Below are 23,226 nucleotides of genomic sequence, written 5' to 3' on the forward strand. Positions count from 1 at the left end.
GGAGAGGAGAGGAAAAGAGAGAGAGGGCGGGAGGGAGAGAAACAGGGGAGGGAGGGTGAGGATCCGGCTGCTACCTCCGTGCTGTCCGCTCCTGCTGAGGGAAGAGTAGGAAACATGAGCTCCAGGAAAGGTGGGTATCCCCCAGCCTCTAACTTGACTGTGCTAACCTCCTTCTAGTTATATTTAACATGAAAGGTGGCGGAAGTCACCGGGCGTGCATGTTTTAAGGCGACATGTTAAGCGGCGCTACCTGACTCGTATCAGCCAGCTCCAGAGACTGATGTGTCTGCTCTCTTTCTCCCCGTCCCTCTCGCACCCTTCCCCGGGCTCCGGCGGCGTCCGCGCCCGCTGATGAACGCAACCTCCGGCCGGCAGTGATGGCCATCCAGGCCAGGAAGAGGAGGCCGAAGGGGAAGAAGGATAAAGCGGGTCAACATCGGAGGTAAGCGGGGCGGCTGCGGCTTTAGCGACCGCGTAAAGGAGTCAACGTGAAGTGTTTGTTTGTTTACCGGGGTTGGGTTTGTTGACGGTCCGTCTCTGTGTGTGACCGGCGCTGCCGCCGGTGCGTCAGCCTGTGTAAACCGTGTGCACATATGGCACAAGGCGTGTTTTTTTTTTTTTTTCCCCTCCACGGACAGGCTCATGTGGAGTGTGTGTGTGAAGTTGCCATTTACGTTAAGGGGCTCAGACACGCTATCTGGTCCACACCTGACTCCAGCTACATTCCCAGCCACCTCTGCTCCAGCTTCGTGCCTCACTCTGCCTACATAATTCTCCAGCACTCATGGCCTCTTGATTGATTTTTGGGACCCAGAGGCAGCTTTGACAGATGTGACAGCTCATTTCCGTGGTCCCTTTCGCAGCAGGCTACTGATGGCAGCACCAGACGGATAGAGGAGTATAACGCCCCCCACCCCCCCTACATAACATAGCCTGTTCGGGAATCTCTCACATGGTATTATGTAACTTTTCTTGGATCTGTCAGAGCATTGTTTCCTGGTTAATTTCTTAGGGTTTTGTCAGGCAGCTTTAGAGGAATGGATGGTGTTTCAACGTGATTTCCCCCCGGCGTGAAGGCGTCTGCAGCCGGGTGGCGTGCAGGCGGTGCAGTGGCTCCGTAAAGTGCATGCGAATTGGTGTGCAGAGAGAGCGGGGGGCTTCCTTCATGGCACGATGCTATTGGAGCGACGTCAGCGGCAGTCAGAGGAGGCATCAATTAGGTGATACCAATGAAGCGGCCACCCCAGGGTGCCGCCGGAATGTGCTGGAATTCCCAAATACCTGCCCACCTGCAGCACAAGCCACCAGACATGTGCAAAAATTCACAACCATTAAATCAGTAGTTCCTAAAACACGGACTGTGTCCTGTGTGTTCCCCTGTTTTACTTATTTATTTATTTTTTTTAATGAGAGGCAACTAACCAATGACTCAGACGTGAAGCACTGTTGTGGATATGGGCTTACCTTGTGGTCTGGTGTGTGTACACTGACCAGCCACAACATTATGACCACTGACCGTAGGAGTTAATATCACTGGCCATCTTGTGGCAGCACGGTGTTCTGCTGGGTAATGTTTGGACCTGGCATTTGTGTGGGTTTTATTTAGACATACACCGGCCGCCAAGACCAGACCAGACAACACCCTCCCCATAGCAATGCCACTCCTTGATGGCAGCAGACATCCCCAGCAGGATGCAGCCTGACACAGACACACACACACACACACACACACACGTTTGTATGGCCATCTTTGTGAGGACGCTCTTTGGCATAATGTCTCTAGCCCCTTACCCCAACGCTAACCATCTCAACTAAATGCCTAACCCTAACCATAATCCTAACCTAATTGTAACCTTTACCCTAAAACTGAGTTTTAACCTTCAAAACAGCCAAAAAGTGAGGCCAAAAAAGTGAGGACCGGCCAAAATGTCCTCACTTTACACAAATGTCCTCAATCTGATGGTGTAAAACGCTGTACAAGAACACACACACACACACACACACACACACACACACAAATGGTTTACTGATCAAGTATCAGTGGGATGCACTGGAATAAGCCTGATTCACAGAGGCCCCCCCCTCCCCTCAACCAAAAGCCCCCCACTAACAACATTCTGTTACCAGACCACACCCTCAGAAGGCCCATGTCCATTTTCTGATGAGTCACAACTGATCTGGAGGCACAAGGGAGACCGACACAGTATTAGGAGGGTGGTCATAATGTTATGCCTGATTGGTGTGTATAATTGTGTTTAACAGTGTGAGGGATTAAGCAGGCCAGAAAACGGTTTTCATTACTGATGAGTCTACTGGTCTTTTATTTTTAATTGACATGGCCATGGTGTTTTCCTTAAATGTTTTCCTTCTGACCAAAAATAACACACACCAGTATGAATGAATGTTCTCACATTGTTTTCACGTTACAGAGAGTGGAACCATGAAATGTTGGCATTTTTGCTTCACAAAGGATCGAATTTGTGGTGGATTGACTCATAAATTAATTAGTGTAATTTATTTGCAGTTCAGTGCTGAAGCAAATGACATTTTTTTGTTGAAAAAACCCAGTATTTGATTTTGATTTCACAATCTAAGGTCTTTCTGTTTATCTTTTAATATATATTTGTCTATAGTATAATCAAGACCTTACCTCCCTTTAGATTTTTCCTTTTTTGTCTGTGGATCATGGTTAGATTATCTCATCCCGTAGATCGAATATCACCTTGTGTTGCTGCTTGACATAGTTTCATTGTGCACCAAATACACAAAGAAGCGAGGGAATTCACCAAAACTTTGAACCGTCTCTTCAACCAGATTACGTTTCCAGGCTTTCCTATGCGACATCCTTTTGATAACTATTCAATTTTATTAACTGAGCTTTACTTGAATGATTTTGGAGTACGCACCCCTCCCCTCCTGTCCTTGGGGAAGGCTTTGAAAACCTGTGCTGCATGATTTGAATGATTCCTCGAGAGATTGCAATTATAAACCATCTGATGCTTCGCTTTTGAGGCCAGCGCCAAAACTGATGGTTGAATGTTCAAATATATTTTAGCATATATAACAGTCTGAGTTAAAAAGAATTTAGATAACTTCTTCTGCATTTTTTTCAGCAAATGCTAATGTTGCAGTTATATGGGATATCAGAACACCCTGGGAATTATATTCACTGCAGTTAAGCAAGAAAGGTCATCAAGATATAGGAAGAAATATTTTTAGTATGTCTAAGCTGGAGAGTCCCCTCTGTTGACCAACACATGTGAAGGCTGGTTTCTGACAAGCTAATATTGTCTGAGTTATCAGTTAGGCTCCAAATGTAAAAAGCCCAAGAATCATTTATTTCACATGGTAATAATTAATAGATGCAAAAATCGATACAAGTTAAATTTACATTGACACGGTTTGTTATTTAGAGTAGAGATCACAGGTTTGCAAACATTGGTGACAATGGAGCCTCATTGTTGTTGGGACATGGAAAGTCAGGGGGTAAAAAAACATGAAAGAGCTTCGCAGTGATATATTGTATATACTTTAGATACAGTGACGACAAGGCTTCTGAGTGTATTACACAACTGGAGGATTCACAGTGCAACGTCTTTGTCTCTGTCTCACTCTGTCTCCATCTCACGAGCCCTTTCTGTCACACAGAGTGACTAATAAACAGTTCAGACATCCATACATTCGTCCATCCAACCATTTAGCCGCCCCTGTTTCGAGGCGCCTGTCCGGGTCAGGGTCACAGCAGCGTTAGGGTGAGCAGACAACGCCCTCTCACTCTCTCTCTATCTCTCTCTCTTGTGTGTCTCACTTTCGCAGTCAGCTCACACGCATACTTACTTTTAAGTAGAGAGTTCATTCTCAGCGTTGATCCACTTTGATCCGGACTCATTCTTCGCCTCTGCCACGGGGCTTCACGTGGCTCAGATGGGCTTTGTGTTCGGGAACCACAGCAAACACTTGTGCGCGGCGACACGCACGCACTCACCGCCGACATGCCACCGCTATCGGCAGCATTATGTACCCAGGTGTTTGGATTGTGCTGGGTTTGAATGAGTGGGCGGTAAAGTGTTTTCTGATATAAAAAAGATGAGGACATGTATCTATTAACGCACCGTTCCCAGCTGTAAGAGCCGGGTGTCTGTCCGTCCTGACCCCCGGACTGAGTGACATCTGACATGACCCCACATGACCTGTCTGGCCAACACTCACCAACCAACACGGGCAGATGAACGGATGAATGAGCCTTATTAGGAACATGTGGGGCCCTTTCTGCGTCCCTCACGTTGGAGATGATGTATACATATTTCCACTGTCTTGATATCAGCATCATCCAGCAAACGTTGTTCAGAATTTAGAGGCCCTGCACATTCATATCGGCGTTCCTTGATTAGGACTTTGCTCACGATAATATTTGGCTGAGTCATACCAGGGATTCTGTGGTTAACAGCGACGGCCTGAGGGAGCCAGTGTACTTCATCAAATGGCAATTTCTGCTCTCCACACAATTATTTGTGGAGCCCTTTTAACTTCATTGCACAGCAGCCTTTGTCACTGAAAGATATATGAGATGTATTCAAACAGATTTATTTTGTCAGTGCGTCACCTGTTGCTCAGAATGGAGGATTTTACTCTGCACCTTCCACACGTCACTTACTGTTTTTCACAATGTAGAGCAAAAGCTTTGTTTTTGCTGTCGGCCAGGTTGAATCGTTGCAGGTGTTTAGTTTTTATTTGCTGTTTTGTCAGCCATGACTGCAAGGCCATAGTGTTTCCAGAGAACAGAGTACAATTCGCAGCGGTGTATCTTAGCCTCGCTAAGTGTCCTTTTGTTAAGATGCTGAAACCTGAAGTTTCTCCCGAGGCAGACGAGCACCTTGTATGGCAATCCTGACCCCACTGGTGTGTGAGCGTGCGTCTGAATGGAAAATCACTGCGAAGTGCTTCGGATGCCATTAAGTTAGAAAGTTGCTATATAAGTGCATACCATAAATATTAAAAGACGTAATCTTAGCTCGTGCAAAACCAAGTGGCAACCTCTAGGGTGTAGTGCCAAGAACAGCAATTCCTCAGATATCCACTTGAGACTGGTTTCTAAAGCAAATCAATCTCCATAGAACTCCAGGTTAAATGCACAACTTCACAGCTCGGTGCAAAAGGCTTTTTCACCTCTGTAGATAATTTTCCCCAATCAGGACAAATTTACAGGGGTACATTTTTCTAGAACTCACTAAATCATTTTCTTTGAGCTGCGCCTGTTAAAGGGCATCTACTCTTCACAGGTCTGATGCCTGACACTTGTGACACGCATGACGTGACGCGTTATATATCAAACTTCCTTGTTGTACGCACGTGCCAAAATGCCAAAATAGACACGTCTCAGAGGATTTGTCCACCATTATATACAGTCCTAGATCGCTGTTGATGGCCGAGCACTTGCAAAACTAATTCCATTGTTTTCAGCCTCAGCTCTGCTTCGTGTTTAGCGCAAATAACCACATGTTAACTTGCTAACAGGCTAAAACAACCCAGGTAAATATTACACATAAATATCAACATGGTAGCTCTGCCATTGTGCATACATATATTAGCATGTGATGTTAGCATTTAGCTGAAAGCAGAAACGTATGGTCTTGTCTAAAAAGTGATGTATAAGGGGGGCGGCACAGCGGCTCGGTGGTTAGCGCTGATGCCTCCCAGCGGGAAGGTCCGTGTTCGAGTCTATCTCGGGCCCTTCTGGGTGGAGTTTGCATGTTCTCTCTGTGTTCGCGTGGGTTTTCTCCAGGTACTCCAGTTTCCTCCCACCTCCAAAGATATGCTTGTTAGGCTGATTGGTGACACATTAGGTGTGTGAGTGAGAATGGTTGTTTGTCTCTGTGTTAGTCCTGCGATAGGCTGGCGACCTGTCCAGGGTGTATAAGGTTTATACTAAAATGAATGTGGATTCTGTGGAGGCTAACGTACGCTGAAGTCAGTAGTTATGATTAGATGAGACAATGTATTCATTGAGGTGAAGACAGATATTTTGCGTAAAGAATCTGTTTTCTGTCTTTGTCGACATTGAAAGTCACCTTCTGCTTGTTTTGCGCAGCAGCTCGGACATTATTGAACTGAAAGTGACGGGAGGAGTCACACTCTCTCACAATTTTCACTTTTCATCAACATGTGCCACAGTTGTTTCACCCAGAGGTGTGATGTGATGAGCCTCACGGTCAGCGTTCAAGATCATCAGCACAATCGGTGGATCGGTCACATGTTTGAGTGCAAGCAGCAGCAGCAGCAGCAGCAGCAGAGAAGCCAATGTATTGGCCTCACAGCTATGAGTTGGGACTTCAAAGCCTTTTTTCCAGCTTTTATCACTTCTATTAGATTTATACACTGACATAACACATTATTGACCGTGCATGTGTGCGGATGAAGATGTTGTAACGGCTGTGGGTGGAGTGGTGGGACGTGCTTTCGTATGAGTTGCAGCCCGAAACAAGGTTCACGCCGAGGTCAATCCGATTTTTCCTCGTCCAACTTTTGAAGTTCAGGTTCTCGCCTTCACGGAGGCCCCCTTTTATCAACACATTCGCCTTTGTTTTGGTTTCTGTTTTTTCTGATATGCTTATTGATTGTGTATGTGTGAATGAGTCAGCCCCTGTACATTTGTGCGTGTGTGTGAGGAAGAGTTGAGACTGCAGGCGAGGTGTTAAAAGCCTGCTTTTATTGACTATTCAGTAAACTCGCTGTTACTTACACGGGGCCAAACAAGAGATCAGAATCATGGGAGTTGTTGAGTGTGCTCCAACAGGCTGTGCAACAATCACTTTAAAGAAGCTGTAACATCTGCAGCATCCCTTATCTCTTATCTCTAGACGGTGGCCACATTCAGTTAGAGCAGATTATTTATTTATTTATTGATAATCAAATCAAGTGAGCTTTTCCTGAAGGCGAAATTGCTTTGTTTTTCCATCCAGTGCTCCAGATTATTAAATTTACTGTTACATAGGACAGAACAAATAGCAAAATGCAGAAAATCTTTAAGCTAGAGCAATTTATTCTTTGTTTGCTAATAAAACAATGTGTACTTTTAAAAATCAGATTTGCAGAGAATCAATTTATGTCGCTTTCATTGCCTGTATGAAATGTTTTGATCCCTGCATTACATACTTTCAACTATCTAAAAATAACTTTGTGGGAAAAATCATTACAAACAAAGTTACACATAATTTTATCAGTTAAAATAATTTGACCAAACAGGAATATTTACATATGTGCCCTTCTCTGTTTTCTCGTTGGCATAAATTAAGGGAAAACAACACATTAGTCTCAGTCACGCTTTTCGTTCAGTCATGGGTCGCGTGTATCCCTACACCTACATTTATTTTTCGCCACGTTCACTCTGGACCGTCACTTAAAATAAATGCACCATCAAACACTTTGTCGTGGCTGTTGCCATAGAAACTCTGGCTGTAGGACTGTTCATACACGAGGAAGTCCCCGTCCACATTATTGGAGACGTGTGAGTTTTGGAGAAAAGGCTCAGCAGTTACGTCGAGTTAGTCTCCTGTACTACGGCTTTTTGGTGGTTGTTCGTCAGTGCACATCCCTCCTCTAGGGCGAGTGGATGCTTCCAGTCTCGCCACGGTTAGAGATCAAAGATAGTAAATGTTTAAGCTCTTCATCTCCGGGGGATGACAAGTTATTACAAGTTCCAGTGGCTAAGGCTCTGTCTGAATCGCCTCTTTCATTAAGTGGATCTGGATTAGCAAACCAAGACATACTGGTGTTGTGAGCGTGAAAGGCACATAAACTGACACCACTATAATGGCGTTCATTAGTAATAACTTTTCAAGACAGGGCGCTGGCGAGTCTAAATGCTAATATTCTTTGAGGAATATATATCTGTCAGAGCGGCGCCTGTAGTGGCACAACAGTCCCTTCTGCATAAAACGTGCCCGTTGTAGCATGACTTATGTTCCCTCACACCCCGCTGTAGTGTTAAACTGAACCGACTTTCATGTGATGCTTTGCTTGGCCTATAGTTTTGGACTGAATGTTGGAGCGTGCGGCCAGCTGGGCTGTGACGGGCTTTATTCACTGCTATTAAAAAGCAAAATAAATAAGGAGTCTATAAGTCGTTGTCTGACTACGCTTATTTTGTAAGATGACTGAATATTTAGTAGTGCCAACATACAGATGTATACAAAAATAGCTTTTTTATATACATATTTCTATATTAATTTATTTTTCAGTAGTTCCTGTGAAGTAGCGACATTGAAGATAGAGGACAGGGATCGGGGGGAAGAGGCTGATGCTTCAAACAGATTCCGTCATCATAGTCCATCTACAATTCGCTCAGAAAGTTCAGAAAGTCTTCTGAATATGTAATAGAAGTTTTGTTCAATATTTAAAACACATATTTATAGCGCGCGCAAGATATCAGAGTCGTGTAATCCAGGTTATTGGTATTTCGACGTTTTAGGCCAACTGGCTGCAGTGAAGTCTCCAGTAGAGTCTCTTCCTCTGTTGTTCTCTCTCAGGCCTTTCGCTGCAGTCACCTTCAGCTTTGGCTTGTTGTGGTGTTTAATTAGATCTTCGCCCACTGGACTGGAGCTCAGTCAGATTGAAATCAGCTGATTGGCTTCAAAACCTCTTTGGTTGACCTGCCCGCGTGTCGGTGACTGTCGAGCTGCTCAGCGACGTCGTGTCGTCCAGTGAGTGATGATGCATTTGGCTGAATCCTGTTTACCTCTGCATGTGTCCTCTCACGGTCATTTTTAGATGTTCATCCCGTTGCTTCCGTCAGCTGTGATATCATCAATATGTGCCAGTTCTGTTGGCAGTAATGTCCAAGCCGTAACAGAGCAGCACCACGTCCAACAGAAGGGGACATGCTTGTAGATTTTTATTTGAGTTTTGCTTGATCGCTGACTTTTTGTGCACACATTGTACTTGTAGAATAAACTCAGCTGTTTATTTAGGTCCAAACTTCAACCGTCTGAGTCCGTGTCACATTTAACTGAAAAACATTTGAGTGGGATCGACCTCAGAAAGAAAAAAATGTTTAAATCTCTGGATTTGGTATCCAAATATCTAATATCATTTTTTTTTTTTCTCATCTAAGTTCAGCTTATTGCTGGGCTAAATTATCTCCATTGATTTGAAGTGATAAGCAAATGGTCTAGACGGACTCTCTTGTTACGGAAGAGCATTGATTCTCGGGGGAAGGCTGAAACAGGGAGTTGGCAGATATCCGACGGGCACGCGGCCGATTGACAGCTAGTCTGTAACATATTGTACAGATGTGAGGAGAAGCTCGGCGGTTCGATATTCGGCGTGCAAATTCGCGCGGCTCTCCAATAATACCCCCTCCGTCGATGCTGCAGCCTGCCTGGGCGAAGCTGGTGGCTGGCGCCGCGAGCTGAGCATGTGAGCTGCATGTAGAAAGAAAGGGAGGCAGAAAGGGGGAGAGAAAAACGGTGAGGAGCATGCTGAAAGCTAGAGAGGTGGAGCAAAAGATAAAGGGAGAGAAGAGGAGGGAGGGAGGTGGACTGAGAGGGCGAAAAGGAGAGTCTGCTGTGTGTGAGCGTGTGTCTGGCCAACCAGTAGCAACAGGAAAGCCCAGGATGGAGAGAGTGAGTAAGGAGTGTGGAGAGGGGGAATTAGAGGATGCCACGGGGCAGCTGCAGGCAGGAAATGAGGGTTAGCTAAAAGTGCTGCGTTGGGCACATGAAGGAAAGCACGAAGGGTGCATGTGTTTAAATGTAAAAGCAGAATGGAGACCCAGCCAGCTCGTTTACATGCAACCAGCTGCGTTTGCTATAGGTTATCGTATTTATCCGAGTCTGAGCCTTCTGAGACGCCGAAATGCGAAATTACGAGTTAAACCTGAAGAACGAGCGTTCGTACAGTTTCTTTTATGCACGGGGCAGACGGTTACATTTATCCACCGTCCACGCCCACTGCCTGTCATTCACGGCCTGTGAGGTGAAATTAATTTCGTGTCGGCCCGCGGCGCTGAATTTTTACGGTGACAGTGGAGCAGGATTCCCCCCCTCGCGTGTTTTTGAGATACTCAGAAACTCGGAAGAAGTATAGATTTCAAAAACCTGTGTGAGCGCGTCACCACGAGGCCTGAATTAACCGTGTTATTAGGCCACCCGGGAGATTCACCACGAGCAGTAAACACAACATTGCCACATTCTTATCTCGTGGACGCAACTCGCTCCAAACCGTTATCTGCAGAAAAACTGAAATCTGTGTGCACGTGTGACATTTGAGTGCGATATTAATCTTTACCCCGCATACTCAAACAATATAAATAGCTGTGGTGAAATACACAGATGTACAGATTTGGAGTTTAACCGTCGGACGCATTTGCTCTGTCACCTTCGGAGCGTTCATTCCTGAACTGTAATATGATATCAGCTGTTTCCTCTGTGCGGTGCTTAATGATTTTCTGGCCACAGCGTCCGTGTTATTGCTGGCCGGCAGATTAATTGAATACAGAAGTAGGCCACTCCAGTAAGCATCAGAGCGTGAACTCCTGTAGAGAAGCTCCCGTTTTACCTGTTCAACAGTAAATAGTCAGTGAGTCGAGCCCAGTGTTGCGTTTTCCAGCCCAAATCCAGTTTAAAAACATCAACTGATGTTATACTGATGTTTTATTTAGTACTTTAACCGGCCCTGTTTGCATACACTAGCGTAGCCTATTATAAAAAGCCGTGCTGTGTAGAAATCATTCAGCAACCAACCACCACCACAACTCACATCTGGCCATGACAAAGACGTTCGTTGAAAGCGTCATGTGATCCACTATTAGACGGCAGATGGAGCGTTTCTCTACATCGAGTGCGTTCAAGCTAATGCAATTAGAAAAAAATTAAATGAAACCAGCCCAAATTTCATTCATCCACCCGACTCTATTTTTGCCCTCTAGATAAAATTCAACCCCGCCCAGGTAGGTGTGAATCATCCAGTCTGCCAACACTGGGTGTGCTGTGTTTATAGTTCATTTTTTTTTTTAGAAACTGTAAGGCCTGCAAGTTTTGTAATCTGCTGTCATCACATGAACCTGCACTCCCTTTTACATAGTGTTTTTCTGACTGAGACAGTCCGGGTTTGTTAAAGACTTTACCCAGAACAGTCGTCAGGGAAAACACACGATCTGAGCAAATCTACCGAGTCGATCGAGCTGGATGAAGAAACGGAACGAGAGTTAAATTAAACAAGGGATTCCCGTGTTAAAGTGCGCGTGTGGTCCAAACAGAATTTGTTCAACGAGGAGCAAGAAGCGAGGATTTGTTTCTTTCATGTGTTGCCGTGTGAAGTGTAGTCCAGTGCTGCGGCTGCAGGCCAGTGGGTCATCGCGGATTGGAGGAAGGGAAGACATTAATAGGGCATGTAATTCTGCGAGGACAGGAGCTCATCACAGTCGGGGATGTTTCTCAGGCGGCGGCGAGTCACACTCCACTGCCACCTTCTGGCTAAATGTAAAGAAGCCGCGTCTGTGAGGGTGTCTCGTTCAATATTTAAATTATTTCTGCTTTTTCGACACATTCTTCTCTTTTATGATCCCTCATCGTACCTAACGTCTGCTCGTAGTCACGCTGTTGCTTTGAGAGATAAGCGACACTTGGGTTGAGAAGAGAGAACATGAGGTGGTGCTGGCAACTTTATTTCCTCTTTTCTTGCCACTGAGCGCTGCCTTCTGGGTGTTTCTCCTCATGAAAGTGTCATGTAGCTTTATTTAAATGCAATGCCTGCATGCGCTCTGACGCCCATCAATGCACAAGGCTTTATTCTTTTTAGACTTCTCTGAGATATTCATTTACCTTTAGCAGTGCACAGCACTTAGGACATATTTATATCTGTTCAAAACTTTATTAGATATTTTAAATGCATGTTGACGTTGCAACGCACTCTACAGGCTTGAGTGTATAATTGTCATGTTCTCGTGACTTTGTGTAGTTTTATCTTGTCATTATTACGTCTGATATTGCTAGAGGGTAGAAAATGTGCTCGCAGTGAATGAATTTTGCAGATCAGATGATGTAAATGAGCTGAAATAGCGTTCTTTCCAGCATTGAGTAAGGTCTACAGATCATCATCTTAGTCTGAATATGGTCCAGACCACCTCCAAAAATTACACAGGGCAGCTTGTGTGTAGTCTGAGATTTAAAACGCAGGGCAACCCTGGTTCTTTATTACAGGGAAACATAGTAACAATTGAAGGCACCTCAGATGTGAGCTTAATGCCAGTGATCATGCCTTAATTGTGTCCATAGATAATAAAGGGACACAGTTTAAATACATTTTAGGGAATATTGTAAATCTGCACCAGTAAGGGGGCATGTTCAATTTTGAGTATCACACCCGTGATAGAAAATAAAACTCATGCTCACATAATCGTTGCCCATTCTGGTCAACGCTGTCTGAGTCTGGTTGAACCCTGTGCAACCTGATACCATGTGATGCTGAAGTAAAAATCTCCACGCAATAAATATCAACCACTAATACGAGTTTATGTTTTTGGTACTAGAATAATAAAACCGATGAGTTTTCCAGTGGAGAATGTGCGGCCAATGAGATTTTTTCTGATGAGGTCAGCAGAGCAACGTGCAAGATTTAGGATTTTTCAACAGTGTTGGTTGGTCAGTCTGGTTTCTGCAATATCAAAAAAAAAATAAATGAAAAGACTAGACAGTGAGTTTATAAAGTTGTTTTTATCGAACAAAAACTTCTTCTGCTTATTCTTTCAAGAGTTTTCCTTTGGTTACAAAAATAGCAATACATGTTATACACATGTGGCAAAACGTTTAATAGCAGTAACACCGTGTCGTGACTAAAGTTTTCTGATAATATCATATCACAGAAATCTCCCTCGCTTTACATCCATTCTGAGGATAATCTGGCTTCTCCAGTGTCTTCTTGGAGCTCGGTTAATAGCTTTTGCACAACATGAACCACAGCCCCTGATTTACAGTAACTTCTAAAATAGGAAAAGTTAACACGAACCCACGGACTCATGGAAAAAAAGTATATTCGGTTTCAGTTAAAAGAAACTGCTGAAAGCGTGTGATGATGAGATACCAACACGCTGCTCGTGTCCGGCGGTGTGGTTCAGCGGTTTCGGCGCATTTACACATTTTTCCCATTTGTCCACCGATAATTACATATGATGAATGCGGGCGCAGGTACAACAGAGCGGAATCAATATTCATTCCTGTGGTGCTGAATCGCTCGTGTCAAATGCAGCCGCCGCGCATGTTTGCAGTCCAGACACAAGGTATTTGTTTGTCTCAGTGTCTCATCAGCACACTAACCCATATCTCTGGAGTGTGTGTGCATATGCCCTGTGTGTATGTGTGTGCGCCTCGCAGTCTGTGCATCAGCTCATTTCTGTCAAGGCTGCTGCTTTCATTGTAAACACTGAGTAATTGGCTACACTGAGCCGTCTGGTGTCCTCATTTAGCCCTGTCTCCAAAGCCTGGGCATCTAGAAGAATCTTAGTTTACAGCTCAACTCCTGTGGCATCGCGGTGAGAGGTGGATTTTGTCAAATTAACCGACGGCCTTGCGCATTGACCTTGGCTGATGACTGAATGCTTTCCATTTTAAATGAAAAGCTCTGTTTTAAATAATTCAAAATCGTCCTAACCGGGGTCTTATTTTCATAGTTGGTCTTGTTTAATGATGCGCAGGAATTCTGCAGAATTCTTTCGTGAAGCATATTTTTTCAGTCTTCGTGTATCTTTTGGCCGCCCTTTTTGATGTGTCTTCTCTTTGACCCGAGAGCTCGAAGGCGTTAGTCTCACAGTTCGTCACAGAGAGACATTTAATCGCCAGTCTCGGGTTATGTCAGTGGCATTACGGCAATAGTTGTGCTAAATGAATTATCGCATTCATTGTGTTGACATAATGCTTGCTGGTGAGCGCAGGCCTGCCTCCACTCTCAGCTGCAGGGTTGTTATCGCAAAACTGCGGAGCTGGAAAACACAGGCTGCTCTTTGTTGTACGCCCCCTCTGCTTGTGGTCAAAGACTATTTTCTCTGTTCCACATGCTTTCTATCAGTGTATACGGAAACAAAAACCTTCTGTTTGTCCTCGTTTGGCTTCCCACAGTGCTGGTCTTTAAGGTCTCCCTGGTGTCTTGCATTATGAATATCTTGCATATAGGGAAAGTGCATTGTGCGCAGGTTTCACTCCTGGGAGTGCAGTTCCTATTCTGTCCAATAGAGGGCAGCTATGTCTTGGGGAAAGGTTTCACTCCCCCATCTCTTGTTGTTGTTATACTGGGAATGTCTGGATGCTTTTAGTTTTACATTGAGTTTACTTACTAAATTAAGTAGTTTTCACTCTCTGCATGTTTCCCATGATGAATACAAGGTTTATGTATTTGTCTAAACACAGACAAACAGCCAACCTTTTAAAAACTTTAAAAAATATGATAATTCTTCCACTTGAACAACTCAAATGTTTTATAAATTATTTCTTTCTCACAAGCTGAATATGTATTCATTTTAAAATAAATAAGTTCATCTTGTTTATGTGTAAACTAACCCATTTTTATGTCCTTATTTTGCTAAGGATATTAAAAGAGTTGACTATGCAGAAGAAAACTGATAAAAGTCCAGTTCTATAGGATTCACTGTCTTCCTGATGCTTGTTTGAGGCAAGAGGAATATACAATTTACAAGCTATATATAAGCTATTTACAAGCTATATATATATATATATATATATATATATATATATATATATATACACACATATATATATATATATATATATATATATATATATATATATATACACACATATATATATATATATATATATATATACACACACACATATATATATATATATACACATAACCATAACCAGTAAACAACCATAAAAACCAGAGTCTGATCATTTCTATGGAAGTGGGCAAACTTACAAATTCAGCAGGGGATCAAATACTTATTTCCCCCACTGTATATATAGTTGTTTTTTTTTTAATGTCTCTTAAATTCCCTTTTGAGATGTCAGCCACGCTGTCTTCGTCTTCGGCTGCAGGCATACAGTACACTCATACAACAGCTGCGTCCCAGCTAAGTGACATTACTGGATCTGCCCCTTCCTCCATTAGTGAGGTGAAAGGGCATTTAAAAACACGAAGCTGGCCATTTTGTGGGTGAGCTTGGTGTTAAGTGTTACCCAACCCCACGCGCCATAAATCCATTTAAACACGTCAGCCTGGTGAAGCAGCTGAGGTCAGAGAGCAGCAACAGAGGGCGCAGGTCACTCATCCATCAATTAAACACACACCACTTAGTTAATGAGCTCTCAGTCACGTTCACACACACACACACACACACACACACACACACACACGGTTGTGTTTCCATCACTTCAGAGGACATTACATTGACTTATATTCATTTCCTGGGGACTTAACCGAGCCATAACATTTGCTTGCCTAACTGTAACATTCACACTAACCTGCAGGATTTATGTTACTCTTCTGTCCTCAAAAGGAAAGATATGTCACCACAAAGTGACATAACCGTAACCGAAACCACATACGTGATTGTATAGATGGTTTTATAGATGATCTGTTGACGTAACACAAACTTCAAACATGTAAGCTAAGTGCCCAATCCTAACCTATTTGTAACCTTCACACTAAAACCAAGCATTAGCCCTGAAAACACTGTGAGGACCAACTAAAATGTCCTCACAGCTCTAAATGTCCATACAACATTCAGTGTGTTTACATGCAGAGCTTAATCGGGCTATGCTCAAAATTCGACTTTCTCACTACAGTCCCAGTTTACATGCAGCGCAAGAAAATCGAGTAACTGTTCTCCTCTTCCACACTAGGTGGCGATACGTGTCTTTTCAGCGGGTTAATACCACGTTAATACGGCCCGATTTCCGGGTTGACCTATTGCGCGATATAATAAACAAGAGTCGTTCGTGCGGCAGACCGGCATTTCAAACAACAACCAGACGGATAATAGTACATTTTTTAATCTTGTAGGTAATGTTCGCGCTACTTCTGGTGCAGGTAAGATCCGCGCTATCGCTCAGACGGCTCCGTGTCTCTTCTTCTACGCCTGGTTTTCTTGTACGTGTTTGTTCCGGGGTCACACGCCAGCGCAGCGGTGGTGGAGCATGCGCACACGCATTTTCCGATGAAAACTCCGATTCCAATCCCATTATCTGGGTGTCTCAATCGGATAATGAGAACTCAGATTTTAATCAGAGTAACGTGTTTACATGCACTTAAGTTCTCCTGTTATTGTCCGATTAAGGCAATAATTTGTTTTTTTCATGTGCATGTAAACGCACTGATTGGTGAACTGTCAAGGACCGGTCCACACAACTAATACATATATAAAGTCAAGAACACACAGACTCAAACATACACACACTAACACTCAGTTTAACTTGCAAAGTGCACACATTCAAGCATATTGCTTCAGAGCGTATCCTCTCAGCTAATGAGGCACAGAAAGTGCAAGATGCTTACCTGAGTATGTCTACATGAATCACAAGCACTGAAACCTGACCAGTAACCGTGCTGGCTGCTTTGTGTGTATTTGTTTGTGTGTGCTGGGAGGGATTATACTATTGCTTTGCTGTAAGTGATGGGGCGTGACTAAGAGGAAAAAACTGGGATGGTTTGATAAAAGCCCATGAGAAAGATCCAAACCTGTGATCCAAGCCCATATGTCATTCCTATGGTTAACGAGGACTAGGGTCATTTTGATGGAGTTTATGCTCCTTTTTTACATGGACTGATATATATATATATTAATTCACCCTTTGTCACAAAAAATGGCTCATACGCTCTCCGTACTAAACTTACTTCTTAATTTTGGTTGGTAGGCTTTTGTTTTATTTGTTCCTGCTCGTTGGGCTGTTGTCTGACCATGAACGTTCCTTGGTTTTGTCTCTCTTGACATTGAGATCCTCTATGTCTCTTTTGACAAAAGAGATGATTAAGTACAATGGAAAAGAGCATTCGTATTAACTTCCTTGTCATATTCATCAATTTGGAAATTAGCTCTTACATTAAATATCAGTCTTGGTTATAGTTTAAGTACATTAAACATTAATAAACTTGCATTACATCATCTTAAATTTGCTGTTAAATGTCACCATCCCCAAATATAATTGTAATGCACTGTAAAGTATTTTCACAGGACTCTTACAAACACACTTTTTGAGGTGATGGGGATGCTTTTCTTTTGTGTTAAGCCATTAATGTGTCTTTCTGCCTAGTTAATTCAAGTTAACTTGAAGATTATCAAAAAAATTAATGTATATAACTATCGAGGTTGCTGACTTTCATACCTCCATCAGTTTTACAGGTTTTGTGCTGTACCTAACAACGTAAATATCCTCTGCTCTGTGCATTTTGACAGCAGGAAATTTGCCACTGGAACACAATTGCTTGTGAATTTATCTGTTGCGTACGTGCAGATTTGCCGCCAGCTTTCACGGCCATGTGATGCATTTTGAGTTACGGTGTTTCCTATAGGCAACACTGCTCCATATGGAAGTCTGTAGCAGAACTGCTGGAAGGCGGACCTGAGGCTATCAGTATGTCAATCAATCTGCACTCTAATCTCCCTCACACATGTATTCTACTACAGACCCACCCAGCGTGTGTGATGATGCGCGTGTCTCCACTTGGGGGCAGTGTTCTCTCTGCAGACGGTGACCACACGGCTGCTGACACAAAGAGCACAGTCACTGTTAAAGAAGCAGCATCTCACTCGCCCGCGTTAGCGCGCACACGCTACGTATGTGTGTGGTGCACGTGGTGTGTGCGCGTCTGTGTGATTGTTCTCTGCTCTGACTTTCTATCCGTGGCTCCATTTGTGTGCGCTGCATGTCCAGGAGCAATATGCAGTGCAACCTATGCGTATCTGAGTGCGCGTTTGCCTTCATAAACCCCATTCTCTCTCCCCCCGCATCCACCAGGCAGTAAGGAGAAGTAGGCCGCTTAAAGATAGCTCCCGGCAGCCTCAATACCAGCTCCCAAAATATATCTGCTCATGAGAGTCATCATCTCCCACCCTCCCCCTCTCTCTCATTCTTCTTTTGCTCCATCTTCTTTTGAAAATAGAGCAAGGATCAGCCTTTGAATTTGCAAATTGACACCCTGGGTGAAATATCCCCGAGGCGTGAGTGCGAGTCTGTGTGCATCATTCCCTTACATGAATGAGTTATTCCACTTTTGGGGGTCTGGTGTCTTACTTAGAAGTTGTCGCTATGAAGAGGTGACAAGGTGACATCGGGATTGTACCACTTTGTCATCAAAATAAAACGAGGGGGGTGTAGTTTGGGGACCGTGTCTTAGCCAATGGTATGAGCTATGGGGAAAATTAAATTTGCACCGAACATCCAAGGAATGGGTGGTGCAAAATCGGCATGTAGCTGTTTTATTATATTTATTTATTTCTAATTCAGATTCCCTGAAAGGTGATGACAGTATAGTTACAATCCTCCAGTAACATGCAGGTCAGGTAAATCAGTAAAATGCATCTAAATGTGTGTCTTACTGATTTGTCCATTTTTTTTTTCACTTGCATTTCATCCAGTTCGTTCTCAGATGTGCTCTGATCCCCTCCACACCTCCCATGACCCCGAAAAAAAAAACATTGGCTATGGGAGATAAATGAATAAAAAGTTGATTTCGCTCTCATACCAGCTCAACATTCTTCCTGCTGTCTGGATGAGCTGAGACCGAGAATGTGCTTTACCCCCCATTGGCCCACATCCACAGAGAACGAGGACAATAGTTTGGCTCAGAGACATGTGTGCCTAATGTAGTCCTTTTATGTGGGAAAGTGGAACTGTATGGAGATAGGAGAGAAAGAGGATCATTGTGCTCCGGTTTTCTTTCTGTCTCGTTCGCTCATGTGTCTGATAGCCCTCAGATATGACGCCAGTGATTGTGCTTACCTTTAAAATGCCAGACGAGCTTTAACACGGAAAAAAATGACAGTCGATGGTATAAATATACCGATGGTAGTTGTTGCCACCCTTTACAGCTGAATGAAAATTGTTGTTGTTTACAACAGTCTGTGGTCCAAATTAGTGAAAAATGAGTCCAGTTATATAGGTTCATATGCAATAGTGTCAGTATTATGGATTAAATCTTACTTGGTATGGACAAGACTTTATCTATAACATATAATGTGTATTTCAAAGTGTCTGTGGTGATATACAGTATGTTATAACATAGTTTGATAAAATAACTAAACAAGACCAGAAGTTTAAAATCATGCTTGTTAGCAAAATGCTAATGTTAAAAAAGGATTACCACTGTGACATGAATATGGGACATGAATATGAAGACAGCAGTCCATTTGAGTTTTCAAGATAAAAACTAAAGATGTTGCCCACCCACCCCCCGGTGAGTGTAGAGGAAATCCCCATGAATGTATGACAATCTCATGGCTGTCCACCCAATAATTGTAGCCGAGATATTACAGTCAGGAGCGATGACTCACTTCACTGACGGCCCAACCAGCTGCCTTTTATAGAACCATGGCCAACACGGGAGTGTCCGTTTGGGGTTTTCCATTGTATTTAATACCCAACAAATAAAATGTGTGCATGTCGTCACATTACTGTGGAATCCATTACATCCTGTTACACCACGAAGCAGCCAATGCTTATTAATTTGCAGTGATGCCTGTAAAGACATGCTAAAGAATCTACTGCTGCCTTTTCCTATTCATCCACCCATTACCAGCCATTATCATGTTAATGAGAGTGTCCTGTAAACATTTTTTTTTTTTTTTTACTGCGTGTCTTCCCACTGTACACTCTGAATGAGTAGTCAGTCAGATTAACTTTAGGATGCTCCTCCATCCCACGCTCTTTTTTTTAAAAACCTTCGCACACACATATCTATGCACACACCAATATTGAGGTCAGACTGAGAGATAGACACAGACCCCCCCCCCCCCCATCATGGCACACCCTCTGGCTATCTCTCCGTGAGCCGTTCACTCATGTAGAAGCAGACCCATCTGTCCCGTGAGATGGCGAGGAAATTGACACAGACGGGAGTGCAGACTGAAAAATATACGATATAAATATAAGCGGCGGCATGCAAAAAAAAAAAAAAGACAGAGTTGGAAATTAGGCTCAGAGAAAATTATGGAGGATGCGAGATAGAGAGGAGGAGAAGAAGGGGGAGATTCAGGCTAGAGATCTGTGCAGCGTTGCCCTGAGATACAGGATGTCGTAATAAGGCAATTGGGAGAAAGCGAGAGAAAGAGAGAGAGAGAGAGAGAGAGAAGGAAGGACTAATTCATGGGGGAAAAGGGGGAGGAGAGCGTCCCTCAAGGAGAAATGCATCAATTTTCCTATTGGTGTGACAGGTCGACACCCCTCCGCCCGCGCGGAAAGTGGAATATTCCAGCTTGCTGTGGGCTCTGTTGTTGTGCAGAGCTGTAGAAGGCCTGACAGAGCCAGCTAGACAGGGAGAGGAGGAAGGGTGAGACACATAGACAGAGGCAGACACGCTGTGGATCGACAGCTTGTGAATTCATTTCATCACCCAGTCCGAACCGGCGACAGCGCAGAGCGAGGAGGCAGAGGGAGGAGGGACACACAGAGGAGCTGCAGTGAAAGCAGGGAAAGTGAGACAGGGGCAAGGTGAAGGAGGAGAAGGAAGGAAGGAAAGGGAGGGAGGAGGGAGGCTCAAGCATGAGGAGGGGCGCCTGACTGACATTGGTGCTCTCGCTATCGGCTCACACACACACACACACACACGCGCGCGCACGGACACACACACACACTCTCAGACAGACTGTGCAACTGCACGGTAGCTGCTCTTTTATTATCCTTTGTGGAGCCTCGTCCTCCATCCTTTCTTCTCCTCAGAGCGAGAGGACGAGAGAGACTCGGGGAGAGAGGAGGAAGAGGAGGAGGAGGAGGAGGAAAAGAGGACGTGGAGGAGGAGGAGGAGAAGGAGGGGAGGCAGTAACCCTCTCCTCTCCTTTACTCAGATACACAGCAGAGAGATAGGGAGAGAAGAGTGAACACACGAGAGAAAGCAGGTTTCTGTTCTATTTCGCCGTCTCCTGTGGTCCCCGGGCCAGAGAGCGGCCAACAGGCACCGCTCATGTCCGTGAACTCGGAGAAATCCTCGTCCCCTGAAAGGTAACACCTCATCTTCCTCCTTGCCTGTCTCCTTATCAGTTTTGGTCTCCGTGTGTCCCGTGTGCATGTCCGTCGTATTGTTGTGTTTTCCTCGTCACGATACAACCCTCTATACCACCACCATCCCCCTCAGCACCTCCATGTTTTGTCTCCTCTCTGTTTCTCTTTCTGTTTCTGTCTGTGTACCCTGAGCTGGTTTCCTCTATTGTCTGGGTCACGGCAGAGAGGCTGTAGCAAGCGGAAAAAAAAAAAGAAAAGAAAAAAAAAATGCTGCACTTCAATGTTTTGCATGGTGCCGTCACATTTCAGATGGATGCTGAATCAGACCATTCCCACCTACACACACACACACATACGCACACAACGGTACACAACATCTGCACACGTCGTCCACGCACCTCTACACACATGCCTTCTCAGACAATAACAAGGATACCTTCATGTGAACACACGCTAACACACACTCGCACTGTCTCTTTGCACAGAGCTTACACAGCAAGAGTGTCAACACACGTCAACATTAGCACAGCAGACAGCAGCAGCAGCAGCAGCAGCAGCAGCAGCAGCGATGCATCTCAGCAGCGGTGCAAGACAACAGTTCACCACATGACGCACCTCAGTGCAACAATATTACCTAACAGTGGCACCTACGAACGCCACACAACTTCTCTACGACGTGCACGTACGTTCATCACATTTGGCCCCACTGTAAATTCAATGTAAACACATACATACGGGGAAGCTCTCAGTAATGGTACCAAGCATGAACAGCAAGGTCACAAGGCATTATCAGTCACATGACACGCTGTGGCTAATTAAATACACACACACACACACACACGTCAAACCAGACAAAGACACAGAAAATTATTAAAACAGGATTTACCACAGTAAATGACACATGCAAAATGTTAGCCGTGCTTCAGGGGCCATTGTTTTTCATTTGTATCTTTTTTTTACCAGGTCAGTAAAAAGGATAATCCTCGTTTAGAAAGAAAGTCACTCCTCCTCATAGTTTGTTAATCAAACATTCACGAAGATATTAGAAGTGTTGTGACACAAAGCGCCGCCGTTGGTAGTTTCCATATCAGTTCAAAACCCGCAAATCCAAAAATGGAATTGGTAACCGCCGGGATGCGCGTGCGGACATTTTTTTAGAAACCCACGTCCATTGAGACGTTACCGGACGGTGCCCACATTCCCAATTGCGTGTGCAGGAAGGAGCTGGATTTTGGCGGGTGCCGGAGGGTGAGGAGCAGGCAGACTGGATGACTCAGGTAGCCAGTGATGGTGTGCCAAGTACGATCAGGCGTCCACGCAGCCTAGTGCCAGGCTCCAGATTGGCACGCTTTAAACACACGGCGCAGTGGGCACGCGGATAGGCAAACGTAAATGGCCGCTAACAATATCGGGGCATTATCACACGGGCAGTTGGGCACAGAGGACGGTGGCCTTCTACTGGCTGCATGACGTGAAGTTTAATTTGGAGTGGCTGCGTGGATACGCACGTGCTGCAAATAGGAAATAAGAGTGAACGCATGCATTAACACTGTCATGTGTGTAGCATCGAGACAAAGAAAATAGAACTAGTGATCTTAGACACGCAAGTAAATGCATAGCATCATGTTGCAGCCCAGGTGTGGTGAGGTTTGCGGGTTGTATCCTCAGCTAGATTTTACAGTCATATATTGTTTGGGTCACAGCAGTCTGTAATTAAGAATAACGCAGCAGTCCATTGTTGCGTGCCAGGTAACAACAAAGAGTTACGCTCACGCACTGCTTCCCTCTTTAAATCCTGCAACATCTCATATAACAGCAGCCTGTTTTCAAGCGTTAACCATCCCTGGTTGGCTAGTCCGGGAGAACAACGGATTTGGTGGTATAGTCGTGACGTTTATCTCTCCATATTATCCCATATCATCCCCATCAGCTATAAACCACAGGACTAAAACACTGCGGTGCTCGGTTAATGCTGTATTTGGATGCCAAAGCAAGAGAGGGGAATCTGCAGTTTTGTGAGCGTGGCGTGGACAGCTGATGGTGGTTTTATAAAAAAGAAGCG

General features: G+C 44.3%; 1 protein-coding gene across 1 annotated transcript in view; it reads left to right on the forward strand.

Moving 5' to 3' along the window:
- Positions 1–23,226, forward strand: part of LOC125014393 (SRSF protein kinase 2-like) — a 63,355-nt gene continuing 40,129 nt past the window's right edge. Inside the window, exons 1-2 of the mRNA XM_047595389.1 lie at positions 1–130; positions 376–442. Of these exons, the coding sequence (XP_047451345.1) occupies positions 115–130; positions 376–442 (83 nt within the window). The 5' untranslated portion in view covers positions 1–114. The remainder of the gene's footprint in view (positions 131–375; positions 443–23,226) is intronic.

Source organism: Mugil cephalus, chromosome 10 (genome assembly GCF_022458985.1).
Source record: "Mugil cephalus isolate CIBA_MC_2020 chromosome 10, CIBA_Mcephalus_1.1, whole genome shotgun sequence".
Taxonomy (NCBI): domain Eukaryota; kingdom Metazoa; phylum Chordata; class Actinopteri; order Mugiliformes; family Mugilidae; genus Mugil; species Mugil cephalus.